The following is a 13,994-nucleotide window of genomic DNA, read 5'->3' on the forward strand; positions in this document are numbered from 1 at the left end:
CTCCCTGGCACACACCCTCCATATGCCCCGCTGCACACATGGGGTCTGCTGGTTCCCAGGCCCAGGCTGCGGGGGTGGGGGGGGGGGGCGGGGGGACTCTTGGCTGCTTCTCAAGAGCCCATGGTGACCACGTCTGAGATCTCTTCAACAGCAGTCCCCTTTGAGGCCCGGGCCACAGTCCCATGGCTCTTGGGAGAGGCCACCCAGCCCTGCAGATGACTCTTCCCCATTGGATGGTTGAGGGGATTGAATAAGATACTGTGCCTACAGTGCTCTGTTCAGCACTGACACGCGACAAGTCCTCCAAAGTTGCGATGAAGCTGATGATGGTCGATAGTGCGGATGTTGCTGCTGCTGATACTGATGATGCTGATGCTGATGGTGATGATAGTGATGCTGCTGGCGGTGATGGTGACGGTGACGGTGATGGTGACGGTGATGGTGAGGACGATGGTGATGCTGGCGGTGATGGTGACGGTGACGGTGTTGACAGTGATGGTGCTGGTGGTGCTGATGGTGGTGACGATGATGATGCTGGTGGTGCTGGGGGTGGTGAGAAGGAACTAGAGGGTGACGATATTAGGGCCTGTCTTCTTCCTCGGCTCTTCCTCATCTCCTCACCTTATCTCTTTTCCTACTTTTCTCTCCCTCCCCCTTTTTGCTCCATCCACGTATCTCCTCCTCCTATTTATTCTCTCTCCCTCTCCTCCCTTCCCTCTCCTTCCCCTCCTCTGTCCTCCTCCCTCTCTCCCACCCCAACAAGCCTGGCAGGCCAGCCTTTTCCTGGATAAGTGCCTCTTCAATAGGTCCTGGGATGGTGGGGGGGACAGTCCTCTCTTGCTCACCCATTTCCTATTTAACCCCTCCCCTCCCTCTCAGGGAAGAGGACACCTCCTCAGGGCTGGAGAGTGGGGAGCCTCGGGGGTACCCCTGATCTCACATCCCCCCTCGGTGGTCCTGTATCCTGGAGCCCCAGCCTCAGCATGGTTCAGCCCCAAGTTCCTGCAATGCTGTGCCACTTGAGTCCCCCCCATACATGCCTCTGCCCAGGCCCCGGGCACGTTCCCCCGCCAGGAACCCCCTGCTTCTCTATGAGGATTTCAGATCTGCGCCCCATCAGGTGTCCGCCAATCGCCTTTGGTCCCCCTGCAGCAACGCATCGGGGCCCCGCCGGGTGTGAGGGGACCCCCAGGCCCACAGGCCCAGGCAGGCTGGTCCAGGAGGACCGAGCAGGCCTGAGCCCTTCACCCCGGCCAAAGGGCTGCTGTCCATACCCAGGTGCAGGACAGAGAAATCACATGCCACACCAGCTCCTGTGGCCCTGTGACAAGGGCCAACATTTAGCTCATGGCAGGGGTCAGGGATCATCTGAGCTAAGGTTCCAGTCTATCTGTTTCAAGGATCCGAGTTTATATGGCACCTGAGGTCAGGTTCAGACATGACAAGGGGCAGGGCCGAGCCCAGGAATGTCTGCTCTGGCTGCCATCTGTGCCAGAGGGTCCCCTGGCCGTCCCAGAGGGGCTTCTCCCTGCCCCAGGTTCCCCCGCGAGGCCCTGGGGCCTCACGCAGCAGAGTTGGTGGGGGCAGGGCAGAGCGCAGCCAGCCAGGCCCGAGCTGCTCCGTGGAGCTCCCTGCCCCTCACCTCACCTCCTCTTCTTTCACCCCTGCTGCCCTCCTCCCAGGCCTCAACGTGAGCCGCAGCTGCACGGAAGAGGGCTGGACACACCTGGAGCCTGGCCCCTACCCCATTGCCTGTGGCTCAAATGACAAGGGATCAGGTTCGGAAGAGGTGGGCCTCAGTGCACCCCGCCCCCCAGGCTGGCTATGCTCCTTACACTCTCTCCCACTGGGGGGTGAGGTTGCCATCCGTGTGGGAGGGACCCCTGGGGCCTGCCCTCCCAGCCTCCTCCCTCTCCAGGCCTGCATTCCCGAGGGCTTGACAGGATAGGGCTTTTGCGAGGATGACTCACAGCAGCAAAAGCCGAAGCTGCACCCCCCCCCCCGCCCCACCAGGCTAGGCCACCCCACTGCCTCTGGGGAGCTTAGCACCAGCCCTGGAGATGGCAAGACAGACAGACACACCCTCCCTGTCACATGCAGAGGGGAAGCCAAGGTGTAGATCCTGGAGGGAACTGGCCTCGGGTACCCAACACCCAGTCAGGGGCACGGACAGGGACAGGACCGTGGTCCTCAGTCCCAGGACAGGGACCTGCCCCGGAGCAGGTGAAGCGCAGGTGGCCACCGCGAGGCTGTGGGGCCAGGAGCCCAGCAGGGACACCGACGCAGAGGCAGGGGTGTGACGGGCGTCCCCAGCCAGGAGCCCTGGCTGCTTCGGGGTGTGAACACGTGTGTGCACGTGTCTGTCTGTCTGTCGGTGATGGCAGCTGTCCCAGCCCCAGACCCCCGCTCAGACAGGGCCTTCACGCCCCCCAAGAGGGAAGCAATTTCCTCCCAGGCCTTCAAAACCGGGCAGGACCTAAATCCCCTAAATCCCTCTTAAGCACTCGCCTCTCCTGGGGGCGGGGGGAAGAGGGGCAGGGGGGCCTGCTCTGTGACGGTGGCTCTGGGAGGACATCCGAAGGGCACTGGCAAGAAGCCTCTGGGATCCAGCTCGATCCTCCTCCCCGGAAAGGCCGACTGCCCCCATCCTGCTGAGCCAGCCCCTGAGAGCCCCGAATGTGAGGTTACCCCCACAGCGTCGCCTTCACCCCCTCAGTCCCCTGTGCACATCCCTCCCCGCACCAGCGAGAAGGCCCCACGCGGCCTGAAGGGCCGGCAGAGTGGATCACCTAGGCTGCCAAACCCGGGCTTGGCATGGGGGTGCCGGCCACGTGACTGAGGGGTGCAGGAACCGCGGGCCGTGTTAGGTCTTCACACTCCCCCGCCGACATTTCCCATGAAGGAGCAGAGGGAGGGGTGGGGTTCAGCCCCTATCCTGGGAGGCTGTCCTGTCCTGTCCTGTCCGTGGAAACGGAAAGGAGGGAGGGGGTCAGGGGGTCCGGGCTTCAGCCTCCTCCTCTGCCAGGGCAGGGCGTGCAGGGCTCCCACCCTTGCCAAGGCATCTAGGTGAGCTCGGCCCCCAGCACCCACGATCTTCCCCCACCTTCCTCTAGCTGCAGCAGGTAATGTTCTATACCTCTGTGAAGACCGGCTACACCATCGGCTACGGCCTGTCCCTCGCCACTCTTCTGGTTGCCATGGCCATCTTGAGCCTGTTCAGGTAAGGCGCAGCCCCGGTAACAAGCCACAGAGCAAACCTAGCCAGGTCTCCCTGTGCCTGAGCCCAGCCTGGCCCAGGCATGCTCTGCCCCTCTCCTCTGTCATCCTCCGGGGAGCACACAGTCCCTGCCCCAGCCCCCCTGCCAGACCAGCCTCTCTTAGAGACAGCGGGCGACTCAGCGTTCCACCTGTCGTAGCCTAGTTCCCTACAGGATGGCCTTGCACCTGGGGATAGGGTGCCAGAGGGTGGGGCCTGGGCTCTGGACTGAGGCACCTGGAGGCCGAGTCACTTGGAAGCCAGGTTACATCCAGGGATGGGATACCTGGGGACCAGTCCCCCCTTTGGGGCAGGGCCCTCACTCGGAGGCCACGTGCTCCCTCTGCCCGACCTTTGCTCAGGGCACTGGACAGTGTTGGTTGGGGCAGGGGTCCGAGGCCCCTTCGGCTCCCAGCTCTGCCCACCTCACACAGGAAGCTCCACTGCACACGGAACTACATCCACATGCACCTCTTCATGTCCTTCATCCTGAGGGCCGTCTCCGTCTTCATCAAAGACCTGGTCCTCTTCGACAGCAAGGAGTTGGACAACTGCTCTGAGGCCTCCGTGAGGACCCCACCTAGGCCCACCCCCCGCCTCTCCTTCATCTTCCCCGCCGAATGTGCCCTTCCCCTCCCTCCTGTCTCTCTGTCTCTCTCTCTCTCTCTCTCTCTCTCTCTCTCTCTCTTTCTCTTTCCTGCCCCCTCTTTCTTTCTGTCTCTCCCCTACCCTTTTCCCTCCTCTTTCCAAAGACGGCCAGACCCCACCTTGACCCCACCTGGCAGACCCTTGAATCCCACTCCTACCCCGCACCCCGGCAGGAGACGGTGCTCAGCCATCTGAGGGTTCACAGACCTGCTGCTGCCAACGAGAAACGCTTCTCTTTGGTGGGAAATGAGACACTTCGTGGCCAGAGCCCACAGCCTTCATCCACCCCTGTTGCTAACTCCCCATGTGACCTTAGGAAACTCCCAGCTTCAGTCTCCCCATCTTTGCAAGGACTTCCGAGCTTCCCTCCAACTCTGCCCTCTGCCATCTGCAAACCCAGGGCTCCGCTCCCAGGCCACGCTTCCTACTCCCCCATCACCATCTGGAGCCAGTCCAAACACACAGCCCCCCTCTTCTGTCCTGCCCTTGCTGTCAGTAAGTTCTGGGGCTTCCTCAGGAAGGGAATTTAAGAGAGCATCTAAGAATCCATCGCCGCCACTGAGGGATCCATCTCCAGGTGATTCAGAGCTCAGGGCCCCCTCCCCTGACCGTCCCCCGAGCTAGGACAGAGAGCTCCAGACCAGCCCTGGCTCCCACCCATTCCCGAGGGGCATGACTCACTGCTTCATAATGGCAGAGGCCGTGCATGATTTCACGGGTCAGCAGTACCTTCTCCTCAAAGAGTGAAACTGTGATGATGGAATCCCAGGCATCTCAAGAAAGGGAAGGGAAGACCCAGGGGAGCCCCCCGCCCCCGGCTATTCCCAGAGCTCCTCAGAGGATCCAGACACGTAAAGCTTCCAAGGGCTGGGAGAAGCACAGATGACTGTCCCGTTAGAGAGCTGAGTTATTCTCCTCGTAACACAAATGTGGGAGAGTGAGGGAAACAGGCATGCCTGCAGCGGGAGGGACTGAAGAGTGACCTGAAGGAGGACTTCCCACCCTCCGAGGATGTCTCAAAGCCAAGGGTCCAGGAAGGAAGGGTATTAGGAACCCATGTTCTGGGCCTTGGGCAGTGTGGAAGCGAGAGGGCTTCCTGGAAGAGGTGGCTTTACCCTCTGGCTCACAGGTATCTGGGCTTGATCTGAAACTGGACACTGGTTCTGGGAAAGGACCGAGGGCCCAGAAGACCTTCTAATCATGCCAGGTGGGCTGCCCATAGCCCCTGCTTGCCCTACTCAGGGGTCGTCCTGACTCTTCCCTTGCCCTCACCTGCCTGTGGAACACATCTTTTCACTAGCTCCTCCGGCCCCCAGGAGAAATGGCCATCCTCCCCTCTCCTCCTCTTTCCATTTCTCCTTCCTTGTCCACTTCCTCTTCTCAGTCCCCGTCTCTCCTCGACACTTCCATCTGGGCCCCACTCCACAGTCCCTGGCCCACACATTCGAGGGACTCTTGCAAGTGCAAGCAAGACTGGTCCCTCGTACCTATTCCAGCCACCTTCCATCCGAGTGGCAATAAGATGAATGAGGGTGGGGAGTGGGGGGCAGGGTAAGTGGATGGGTAGGTAGATGGCTATCTGAAAAAAAAAAACAGGTGCATGGATGGCTGAGTAAGTGGAAAGACAGATGGATAAAGTAAGAAAAATTGGATAGATAATGGGTAGATGGTGGGTGGGTAGATAAGGGGAAGGATGGATGGATAAGCAAATTGATGGACAGGTAGATGAATAAATGGATAGATAAATGGCTAGGTGTGCGGGTTGGTAGTGGATGTCTAGTAAGAGGATAGGTAGATGAATAGAGAGACAAACAGTTGAGTGCGTGGATGGATTGAAAGATGAGAACATGAAGAAGATGATGTTGGATGCATAGATAGATGGGTGAGTTAGTAGTGGACATCTAATGGGCGGGTGGGTAGATAAATAAATAGGCAGGTGGATAGTTAGATAGGTACATGGGTGGATAGATATGTAGATAAGAAGATGAATAGATGATACATCGATGTCTAGATAATTAAAATCACAAGCTTATTCCAATGCATCAGATCATTTAAAACCAGGGATGATTGGAAAATCACTGAGAACATTTTTAAGGGAATAATGCAAAAATAACCAAGATTAACTTGGCTTTATAGTAACTGCGTTTGTCACCCCAGACAGAGATGTGGGCAGACAGGGACCCGTGCTAGCCCAGGTGAGCCCCCTTCTCTGCTCCTTCCCCTGCAGGTGGGCTGTAAGGCAGCCATGGTCTTATTCCAGTACTGTGTCATGGCCAACTTCTTCTGGCTGCTGGTGGAGGGCCTCTACCTGCACACCCTGCTTGCCGTCTCCTTCTTCTCCGAGCGGAAGTACTTCTGGGGGTACATACTCATCGGCTGGGGTATGGTACCAGGGAGGGCGGCCAGGCTGGGAACAGAGGGGGTAAGGCCCAGGGAGCTCACCAGGGGGCGCTGCCTGCAAGGTTCTTGGCTATGGGTCCACCAAAGTCCCCCAGATGCATGACCCAGGGCAGGCGCTGTCAGGCTGCTGCCATGTCAGGGCTGAGCTGTGGGACAGACAGGTGCAGTGGACATCCTTCTACTTCCCCTTTAGCCCTCGAAACACACCGGGCCACCACTGGTCTATAAAGTGCCTCCACCAAAATCAGGAAAACACCGTCCCTTTGGGTGGACACAGCCCCCCCCGGGGCACAAAGTTTCACCCCCCAGTGGAGCGCAGGGAACAACCCCTGCAGTGCTGGTAACCTGCCCTCTCTCTCTCCCTCCCTCTCCCTGCTTCTTTCTCTTTACCCTCCCCCTGCGTCCTCTGTCCTTGCCTCCTGAAATCCCACTTCTCTCCCCTCTGGCCCTGGACAGGGCTGCCCAGCACCTTCACCGTGATCTGGACCATCAGCAGGATTCATTTTGAGGATTATGGGTGAGCTGTCACCCTGCCCCCTCTTCCTGGCTGCCATCACTTGAGGCAGATCCCCTGAGTGGGATAAAAGGGACCTGGGAGCAATGGGCCCTGGGCCTGTGGTCTCTAAAGGGTGTGGGGGCAGAGCGGGGGACATCTGGGAGGCCTGCTGACCTCTGAGGACAGCCCCTTTCCTCCCCTGCCATGCCCTGCCCAGGTGCTGGAACAACATCAACTCATTACTGTGGTGGATCCTAAAAGTCCCCATCCTCACCTCCATCTTGGTAAGGCCTCCTCCCACCACCTAGAGATGGGGAAACTGAGGCCCAGATTGGGAGGTCACCTTACCTCGGGTCAGTCAGGAAATCTGTGTCTAGGTCAGAACAGAAACCTAGGTTTCCCCATGCCTAATGCAAAATTGTCCCTCTAGAGTAGAGAAAATGGATCGGAGGGCCTAGTCCTCAGGGGTGTGAAGTAGAATTCCCAGGTAACTTGCCCAAAGCAGGAAGAGTGGGGGAGAGGTAAGATAAAGGGGGAGCAGGGCCCCAGGGAAGAAGACGGGCCATCAGCCCGGGGGTCTGGACACCCTGGTCTCACTGGGCTCTCTGACCACCCAACCTCGGGCCACCCTCCAGGTGAACTTCATCCTGTTTATTCGCATCATCAGAATCCTGGTTCAGAAACTGCGGCCGCCAGATGTCAGAAAGAGTGACAGCAGCTCATACTCGTGAGTGTCGGCCCAGGGCCCTGGCCCTCATGGCATCCCTGCCCTCGGCCCTCAAATCATCTTCCATCCTCTCAGAGGCACCAAAAAGCAACCTCGCTCCTGCCCACCTCCACCCCATGGCCTGGCTCCCGAGAGTCCCCTGCCCAGCCACCCCCCTCCCCAGGCTCACGAGTCCCATGTTTGCTTCTCCTGCAGTCACGTACCTAGCAGGTGATCTGATCCAGGTACATATCTGCTGCCAAGCCAGGGAGCTTGAGGAGACAGTAGATAACCTGAGTCTTGTTTACACCATGGCTCAGTCCCTGGCATGTGCCCGACACGGAAAAGGGGAACAATAGATACAAGTAGATAAATGCCCGAGGGGGGCCCCAGTCCGCGAACAGGACAGCCACGTTCTGGCCTCGGTGCTTCTCAATGATGACAATGACACCTGCCGTTTGTGTGCCACGCACTGTCCCCTTCCGTCATCAGAGTCCCGTATACGTTGTCCCCACTTTACAGGCGAGGAGACAGACAGGCGCTCCTTCCCACCAAGGGTTTGGGAGCGTGTTGTCCTGGCAGGGGGCAGGCACGGTGTCCACGGGACAGTGGTCCTGCTCCTGGCTTGGAAAGGTGTGAGGGCTGTTCCCCGTGCTTGGGAGGACTAGAGGGACAAGCAGGTTCTCATGGGAACAACAGGCTCGAAGACAGAACAAAAGAAACGAGAGGCAGGTGGCTGTGGGAAGAAGGTGAGTAGGGGTCCGTGTGCCCACACGTGGGAACAGGAGGTCATCCGTGCTGCTCAGACAACATGAGCCTGGGGCGTCCCACAAGAGCCTTCTAGTCCTGGGGTTCTAGAACATTCTTCCTGGCCTGGCTTTTCTTCGGGGTGTCTGTGCTGTGGTTTTAAGGTTCCTGGCTAGAATGTCACGAGCTGCTGGATTTAGGATTCTATTCTGGAATCTCATGATCTCTCCGATGAGACTTAAGACTCACATTCCCGTGTGACGGCACTCTCTCCTGCTGGTGTGTGGGCAGAGCTTCCCTTCCAGTTTCAGGAGGGAAGGCCCCGTGGGGAGTCTTCGGTCTGCATGTCAGGCCTGTGCACCCTCATCCTCTGCTTTGCCTGCGGGGCCTTGCCTTTCCCAACATGCGACTGCTCAGAAGGGCTTGAACCTGAGGCAAAGAGGGCTGATCATTGCCAGGTTCACGTGGGTGAGGTGGAAAGGAACAGCTGTCGGCAGGCAGAGGGGCGGGGCGGGGAGGGAAGGAGGAGGCGGAGCTCCCCGAGGAGGGGCTGTCAGCTGTCAGCTCCCACTCTCCACCTCCCCATAAGCCTTCAATTTAAAGAAAGCTTCCTCCATCTGTCAGCCTGGGGCGTGTGGGATAGGTTCGTGGCCAAGGAGGGGTGGGCAGCGCCCAGGATCTTGGCGGGGCTGGGAACCAGGTTCAGGAAGGGATGGGTGGGGCCAGGCCAGTTTCCCTGTCCCCGGTTTGCTGTGGGACCTCAGGCCCAGGACTAGGCTGTCCTAGACTGACCGGGAGAGATAAAGGCAGAGACCACATGCCCCTCACACCTCTCGCAGCCAGGAAACCGTGGGCTCATGCTTCCTGGACCACCCATAAGGTCAAGTGGCTGGGAGGCCTGAACCATGATGAGCCCTGCTCCGTAGGAGAAGGGCCAGTCATGTAGAGCAAATGTGGGCCCCGCTGAGCACACAAGGCTGCTGAAGGAGGGCCAGATCCTTTAGGGGAAACCAGAAGTATGTGTTGGTATAGAGAGGTGACAGAGAGAGGAACGAAGTCCCAGAAAAGGTGGCAACTCCTGAAGAAGTGGGTACAGCAGAGAAGCCAAAGACAGGGCTGTACCAGCTGGCCCGGGGTCATCCCTGGTAACCAGACACAAAGTTGAGTGCCCACCATCCTCTCAAGTGCCCTTGGGCATATGTGGTCAGCACTACCCCAATTACAGACAGTTCCTTCCCAAATGTCTTCATTCCCAGGAGAGAATTGGTCTCTCATGGATGCATTGCACTTTATAGCTCTGAAAGCACTTTCTGAGTTTACAACGGGCCCCATTTCTGTAATTTGACTGTGTAGAGTATACATTTACCTCGTTGTACAGTTTGGGGAAACTGAGACCAAGGGGGGGGACCAGGACCTCCTGTTGCCTGAGAACATCTCCCCATTGGCTACCACAGAACCCAAAATACCGTAATTATGCATCGTCCTCAGGGTTCAGCACTGGCCCTTCTTTATACTCTCCCCTCCAGAAGGGTGAGGGCGGGGAGGGTTTCTTCCTCCTCACGCTTCCCTCCAGGCTGGGAGGGCCAGGATGGGGGTGGGGGCGGGGGACGAGGGCCTCAGCACGGTGGATGTGGACCAGGACCAGATGTGGGCATTAGAGTCATGGGCGCCAACAGTCCATCCTCGCACGTCCTGATCATTGTCCCCATCCTCTGCCCTGGCTGCCTCTGCGCCAGGCCCAGTTGTGTCCCACCCACTTCCTGCGTCTTCCTGTCCCCAGGAGGCTGACCAAGTCCACGCTTCTGCTGATCCCCCTGTTTGGGGTGCACTACGCCGTGTTTGCCTTCTTCCCCGACAACTTTAACGCTGAAGTGAAAATGATCTTCGAACTCGTCGTGGGATCTTTCCAGGTATGGACTGTTTGTTGCTTTAATGACACATTCTTCTCTGAGATTAAAGGGGACTCAACGTGGGGCCTTGGCCCCTTGCCACTGGATTCCAGTCTTCTTACTGTAATAAGTATTGATTAAGCACCTGCTGTGTGCTTAGCCCTTTAGTTAACCAGGGAAACGCACCGGCCGGGCCCAGGGCTAGGGGCTCTTGGGGTCTGTCTACCTCACCTCTCCTACCCCCTTCCCCCCCAGGGTTCTGTGGTGGCCATCCTCTACTGCTTCCTCAATGGCGAGGTAAGTCCCTCCAGACCTTGGGGCCCAGGGAACAGAACTCAGTAGGCCCAGGGTCCAGAAACACTGATGGGTCGATTGAGGATGGGTTAAAAACCTTGCTCCTCCGAGTTTGGTCCTCAGAGTAGTAAATCGGTTTTTGGCGCCTAGGACCTTGATTAAAATGTTGATTTCTGGGCCCATCCCAGACCCGTTGACTTAGAATCTGCATTTTATGAACCGCCCCCCACCCCGCCCAGGGGATTCGTGCGCACATCAGAGTTTGAGAGGTGCCTATGTTAAGTGACTGTGTGCAGAGCCAGTGGGGACAGGTGGGGGCAGAGAGTGAAGATTGGGTTATGGTAGAGCCCTGGCACAGAAATACACTTGAATGAGCTCCAGTGGGCTGGAGGGCAGGGACCAGAATAGTGGGGCCACACCCACCCCCAGGAGCATCCCTCTCCATCCCTGGACTGCATTCTCTGATCCTCTCTGCCTGCCACCTGCCCTGCCCTCAAAGGCCTTGATTTGACCCTGGCTCGTATGCCCCCAACTGTGCACTCCCCAAGGGAGCATCCGGGTTTCTCAACTTAGACCCTCCAAGGGGATGTAACAGGCTGGCTCCGCATCCTAACTCGCGAGCAACCCAACTGGCAGTGGAGGGGGCTTCGTAGGTGTGACCACCATCCCTTCTCAGGTGCAGGCAGAGCTGCGGCGGAAGTTGTGGCGCTGGAACCCGCAGAGCTTCTTGGGCCGCGGTTCCAAATACCACCACCCGGCAGGAGGCAGCAATGGAGCTACGTGCAGCACACAGGTCTCCTTGCTGACCCGCGTCAGCCCCAGCACGCGCCGCTCCTCCAGCTTCCAGGCCGAAGACTCCCTGGTCTGACCGCCAGGTGCCCAGAGGCCCAGGGTGGCCCCGCCGTACCTACCCACCTCGGGCAGCCCGGGGGCAGAGGCCTGCCCTAGTCCAGGTTCAAAGGCTGCCCCAGCCCCCAGGTCACTGTCCAGATGCCTTTGGAGAACGCTGTTCTTGCTCCAGCCTGGGGAAAGGAGGGTGCAAAGATAAGGGACCTGCTTCTCTGCAAGCAGGAGCCCTGGGAGCTGGGCTCCTGAAAGAGTGGGGTGGAGCTCAGTCATCAGACTCCGCCCCCAAAGACTCCCTCCACCAATCAAAGACAAGAAATTTGCATATCTCTAGTGACTCCGCCCCTCTCGTGAGGAAGGCAAACCGCCCACCCCCAAGCAAAAGGTGTGGGAACACAGTAGACAAAGGTCCTTCCCTGAAAGGTCACCTGCCGCTACCACTTAGACAGTGCCTGAAGTGCCACCATTGCTGTCAAGTTCCTTTAGGTTAAGCGTTGCCATTCAAGCATCTCTCCTAAGGTGCAGTCCCCTCCCCCTGGTCCTCCTAGCTGCCAGCTCCCCAAGATGAATGAGTTCCTCTGCCTCTGGCAGATGCAATTGTGACAGGACCTTCTAGTCTGGGGAGCACAGCTATCTTCATAGTCCTCGCTGAAGTGGAGTGCTCCCAGGACGGCTGGAACAATTCAGGAGACTGCCGCCAGCCCTACCCGTCCCTGTGGGCTGTGGGGGCTGCCCTTGGTGGCCCGCCTATGTGCCAGCCATTAGAACCAGGCTCAGAGACGTGCACTCATGGACCCCTTAGTCCTCACATTGACCCAGAAAGATGGGAACTGCTGTCACTTTCACAGATCAGGAAACAAACAGTCTCACAGAGAGGGCGGTACCTCGCCTTGTCGCACGGCAGGATTTGAACTCAGACCCGGCCGATGGGACGGCGAAAGCACAGACTCTTAACTGCTGCCTTTTATATCTCGGTAACACACTGGATCCTCTGGGTTATTCGTGTCACCACTAATATCCTTATCACCACCACCCTTGCAACCCCATCCCCACCCCCCCCTCCCTGGAGTGGGACTGAGGAGTCCCCTCTGGCCTGTGTATCGTCTGGACAAAAGCTTAGTGGTCACGGCATCCTGTATCTGTCCTGCACCCCTGTGGCCACATGGCTCCCTGCCCACGCTCCAGCCAGAAGACCCATGCTTGTGCAACAATAAATGTTGGGTTGGTTTTGCTTGGTTTCCCTGGTGGTCGATGTTCCCACATGGGGACTAGCTTTGAATGGTGGCCATTCGCCTCCATTCAGAGGAAGGGTGGTCAAAAATATCACGGAGGCCAGACACCGCCACGCCTGTGGCTTTGGGTGGGAATCCTACATTTCCCACAGTTCTAAGGGCCTTCATCTGGCATCTCACTGAGGGGTGCCCTCTCTCTTCAGAGAGTGAAGAAGTTATACCAAACCCTCGCCGTATCCCTCCGCCCCCTAAATCCAGCCAACAGGAGACAGTTCTATTCTTGGATCAATACGAAAGAACTAACAGAGCCGCTGACGGTCCCAGAAATGGTTCAATGTGAGCAATTCACAGGCCACAGTCACTCGCGGACAGGGAGAACACAGGTGTGAGGTGACCGTGCTGCCACTGCCAGTGTTCAGCCAAGAGGAGGGAGATCGAGGACAGAACAGATGTTGCCAAAACAAAGGAGTAAACAGAGACAAGACGACTAATAGAAAGGTTTAGACACAGGTGCGGTACGGTGAAGTCGATGACATCAGTCAGCAAGAGACAGCTCCAAAGCTATTCATTGCCTGAGTTGATCTTGGCTTCCACTTCCTGCGAACTTGCAGGGAGATTATCTTGCTGCAGGAGCAGGAGACGGATGCCAAGCTGGCAAAAAAGAGGCCAGAATGGGCTGGCGAAGGCTCAGATCTGCCCGCAAGGCTCCTTTAAAGCTTTGTGCTGCTCAGTACCTTCCCACGACCCATCCATGACAGCCCCAACCCAGCTCCCTGCAGAGGTGGCCAGGCCAGGATAAGAGTGACTGTGAACCTAGAGCAGGAGCAGCCCTAGGCAAAAGCCCTTTGATCAGTGGTCCAGCAGGTCCAGGAGTGGCAAACTCGCTGTCTAGAGTCACACTCTTTCCCTGCCCTGTGCATGGTCAGCTGTAGGACAGAGAAGGAGAAGCCAGCGCCCCTAGCTTTGACTCCTTGGCCTGCTGGAGAGGATTCTCAGCACCCCCTCTCCCCCGTCCCCCATGCCTAGGCCAACGGTGGTGACCACCAGTGAGGTACTTGGTGAGGGAGAGCTGGGCTGGGCGTTTGAGGCACCCAGGACTTGTTCCACTCTTCCCTGACAGTCTGACATCCCTACTACTCCAAGGCATGGGGTTGGGAGATAGGCCACAGGCGCCTGGGACATGTCACTTGTTCTCTCTGGTTTCCCTCCTCCCCCTCCCTACTCAGTGCTTCCCTGACCCGGCCCAAGAGACCTTGTCCACCCCCATACTTCTCAGTAAGGTCCAGAAGGCCTAGGCTTAGTCGTTTAGTCATAATTCTGCTTCAGACTTTCTCAGGAGAATATGAGCAGGTCCCCGCCCCTCTCTGGGCCTCGTTTTCCCCACCTGGGGTAGTAGAGGAAGGTGCCGGTTGGCTGGTTTAGCTTAGTTCCCGGCTAAGGCATGAGTAGCTAATGAGGAGGAGGCTGACAGAGGCCTCTG

The 13,994-nt window shown here is 58.0% G+C and overlaps 1 protein-coding gene and 1 long non-coding RNA gene across 10 annotated transcripts in view; one reads left to right on the forward strand and one right to left on the reverse strand.

The window, feature by feature from the left end:
* Nucleotides 1-12,517, forward strand: part of VIPR1 (vasoactive intestinal peptide receptor 1) — a 33,247-nt gene extending 20,730 nt beyond the window's left edge. For 5 of the 9 annotated variants that reach the window (XM_016163325.2, XM_016163332.2, XM_016163323.2 and 2 more), the window contains 10 exons: nucleotides 1,683-1,789; nucleotides 3,114-3,220; nucleotides 3,691-3,823; nucleotides 6,132-6,285; nucleotides 6,761-6,821; nucleotides 7,018-7,084; nucleotides 7,436-7,527; nucleotides 10,034-10,163; nucleotides 10,398-10,439; nucleotides 11,113-12,517. In XM_016163325.2, the coding sequence (XP_016018811.2) occupies nucleotides 1,683-1,789; nucleotides 3,114-3,220; nucleotides 3,691-3,823; nucleotides 6,132-6,285; nucleotides 6,761-6,821; nucleotides 7,018-7,084; nucleotides 7,436-7,527; nucleotides 10,034-10,163; nucleotides 10,398-10,439; nucleotides 11,113-11,304 (1,085 nt within the window). In that variant the 3' untranslated portion in view covers nucleotides 11,305-12,517. Of the gene's footprint in view, nucleotides 1-1,682; nucleotides 1,790-3,113; nucleotides 3,221-3,690; nucleotides 3,824-4,419; nucleotides 4,948-6,131; nucleotides 6,286-6,760; nucleotides 6,822-7,017; nucleotides 7,085-7,435; nucleotides 7,528-10,033; nucleotides 10,164-10,397; nucleotides 10,440-11,112 lie in introns of those variants that run through there. The other 4 variants (XM_016163326.2, XM_016163328.2, XM_016163331.2 and 1 more) reach the window with 4 other exon arrangements.
* Nucleotides 96-4,201, reverse strand: LOC118601681. The gene is made up of 3 exons (XR_004950501.1): nucleotides 4,112-4,201; nucleotides 3,682-3,783; nucleotides 96-543 (listed from the first exon to the last, which is right to left on the reverse strand). It is a non-coding gene; the product is annotated as an uncharacterized LOC118601681 (long non-coding RNA).
* Nucleotides 12,518-13,994: the final 1,477 nt, after the last annotated feature.

This window comes from Rousettus aegyptiacus, unplaced genomic scaffold (assembly GCF_014176215.1).
Source record: "Rousettus aegyptiacus isolate mRouAeg1 unplaced genomic scaffold, mRouAeg1.p scaffold_m13_p_4, whole genome shotgun sequence".
NCBI lineage: Eukaryota > Metazoa > Chordata > Mammalia > Chiroptera > Pteropodidae > Rousettus > Rousettus aegyptiacus.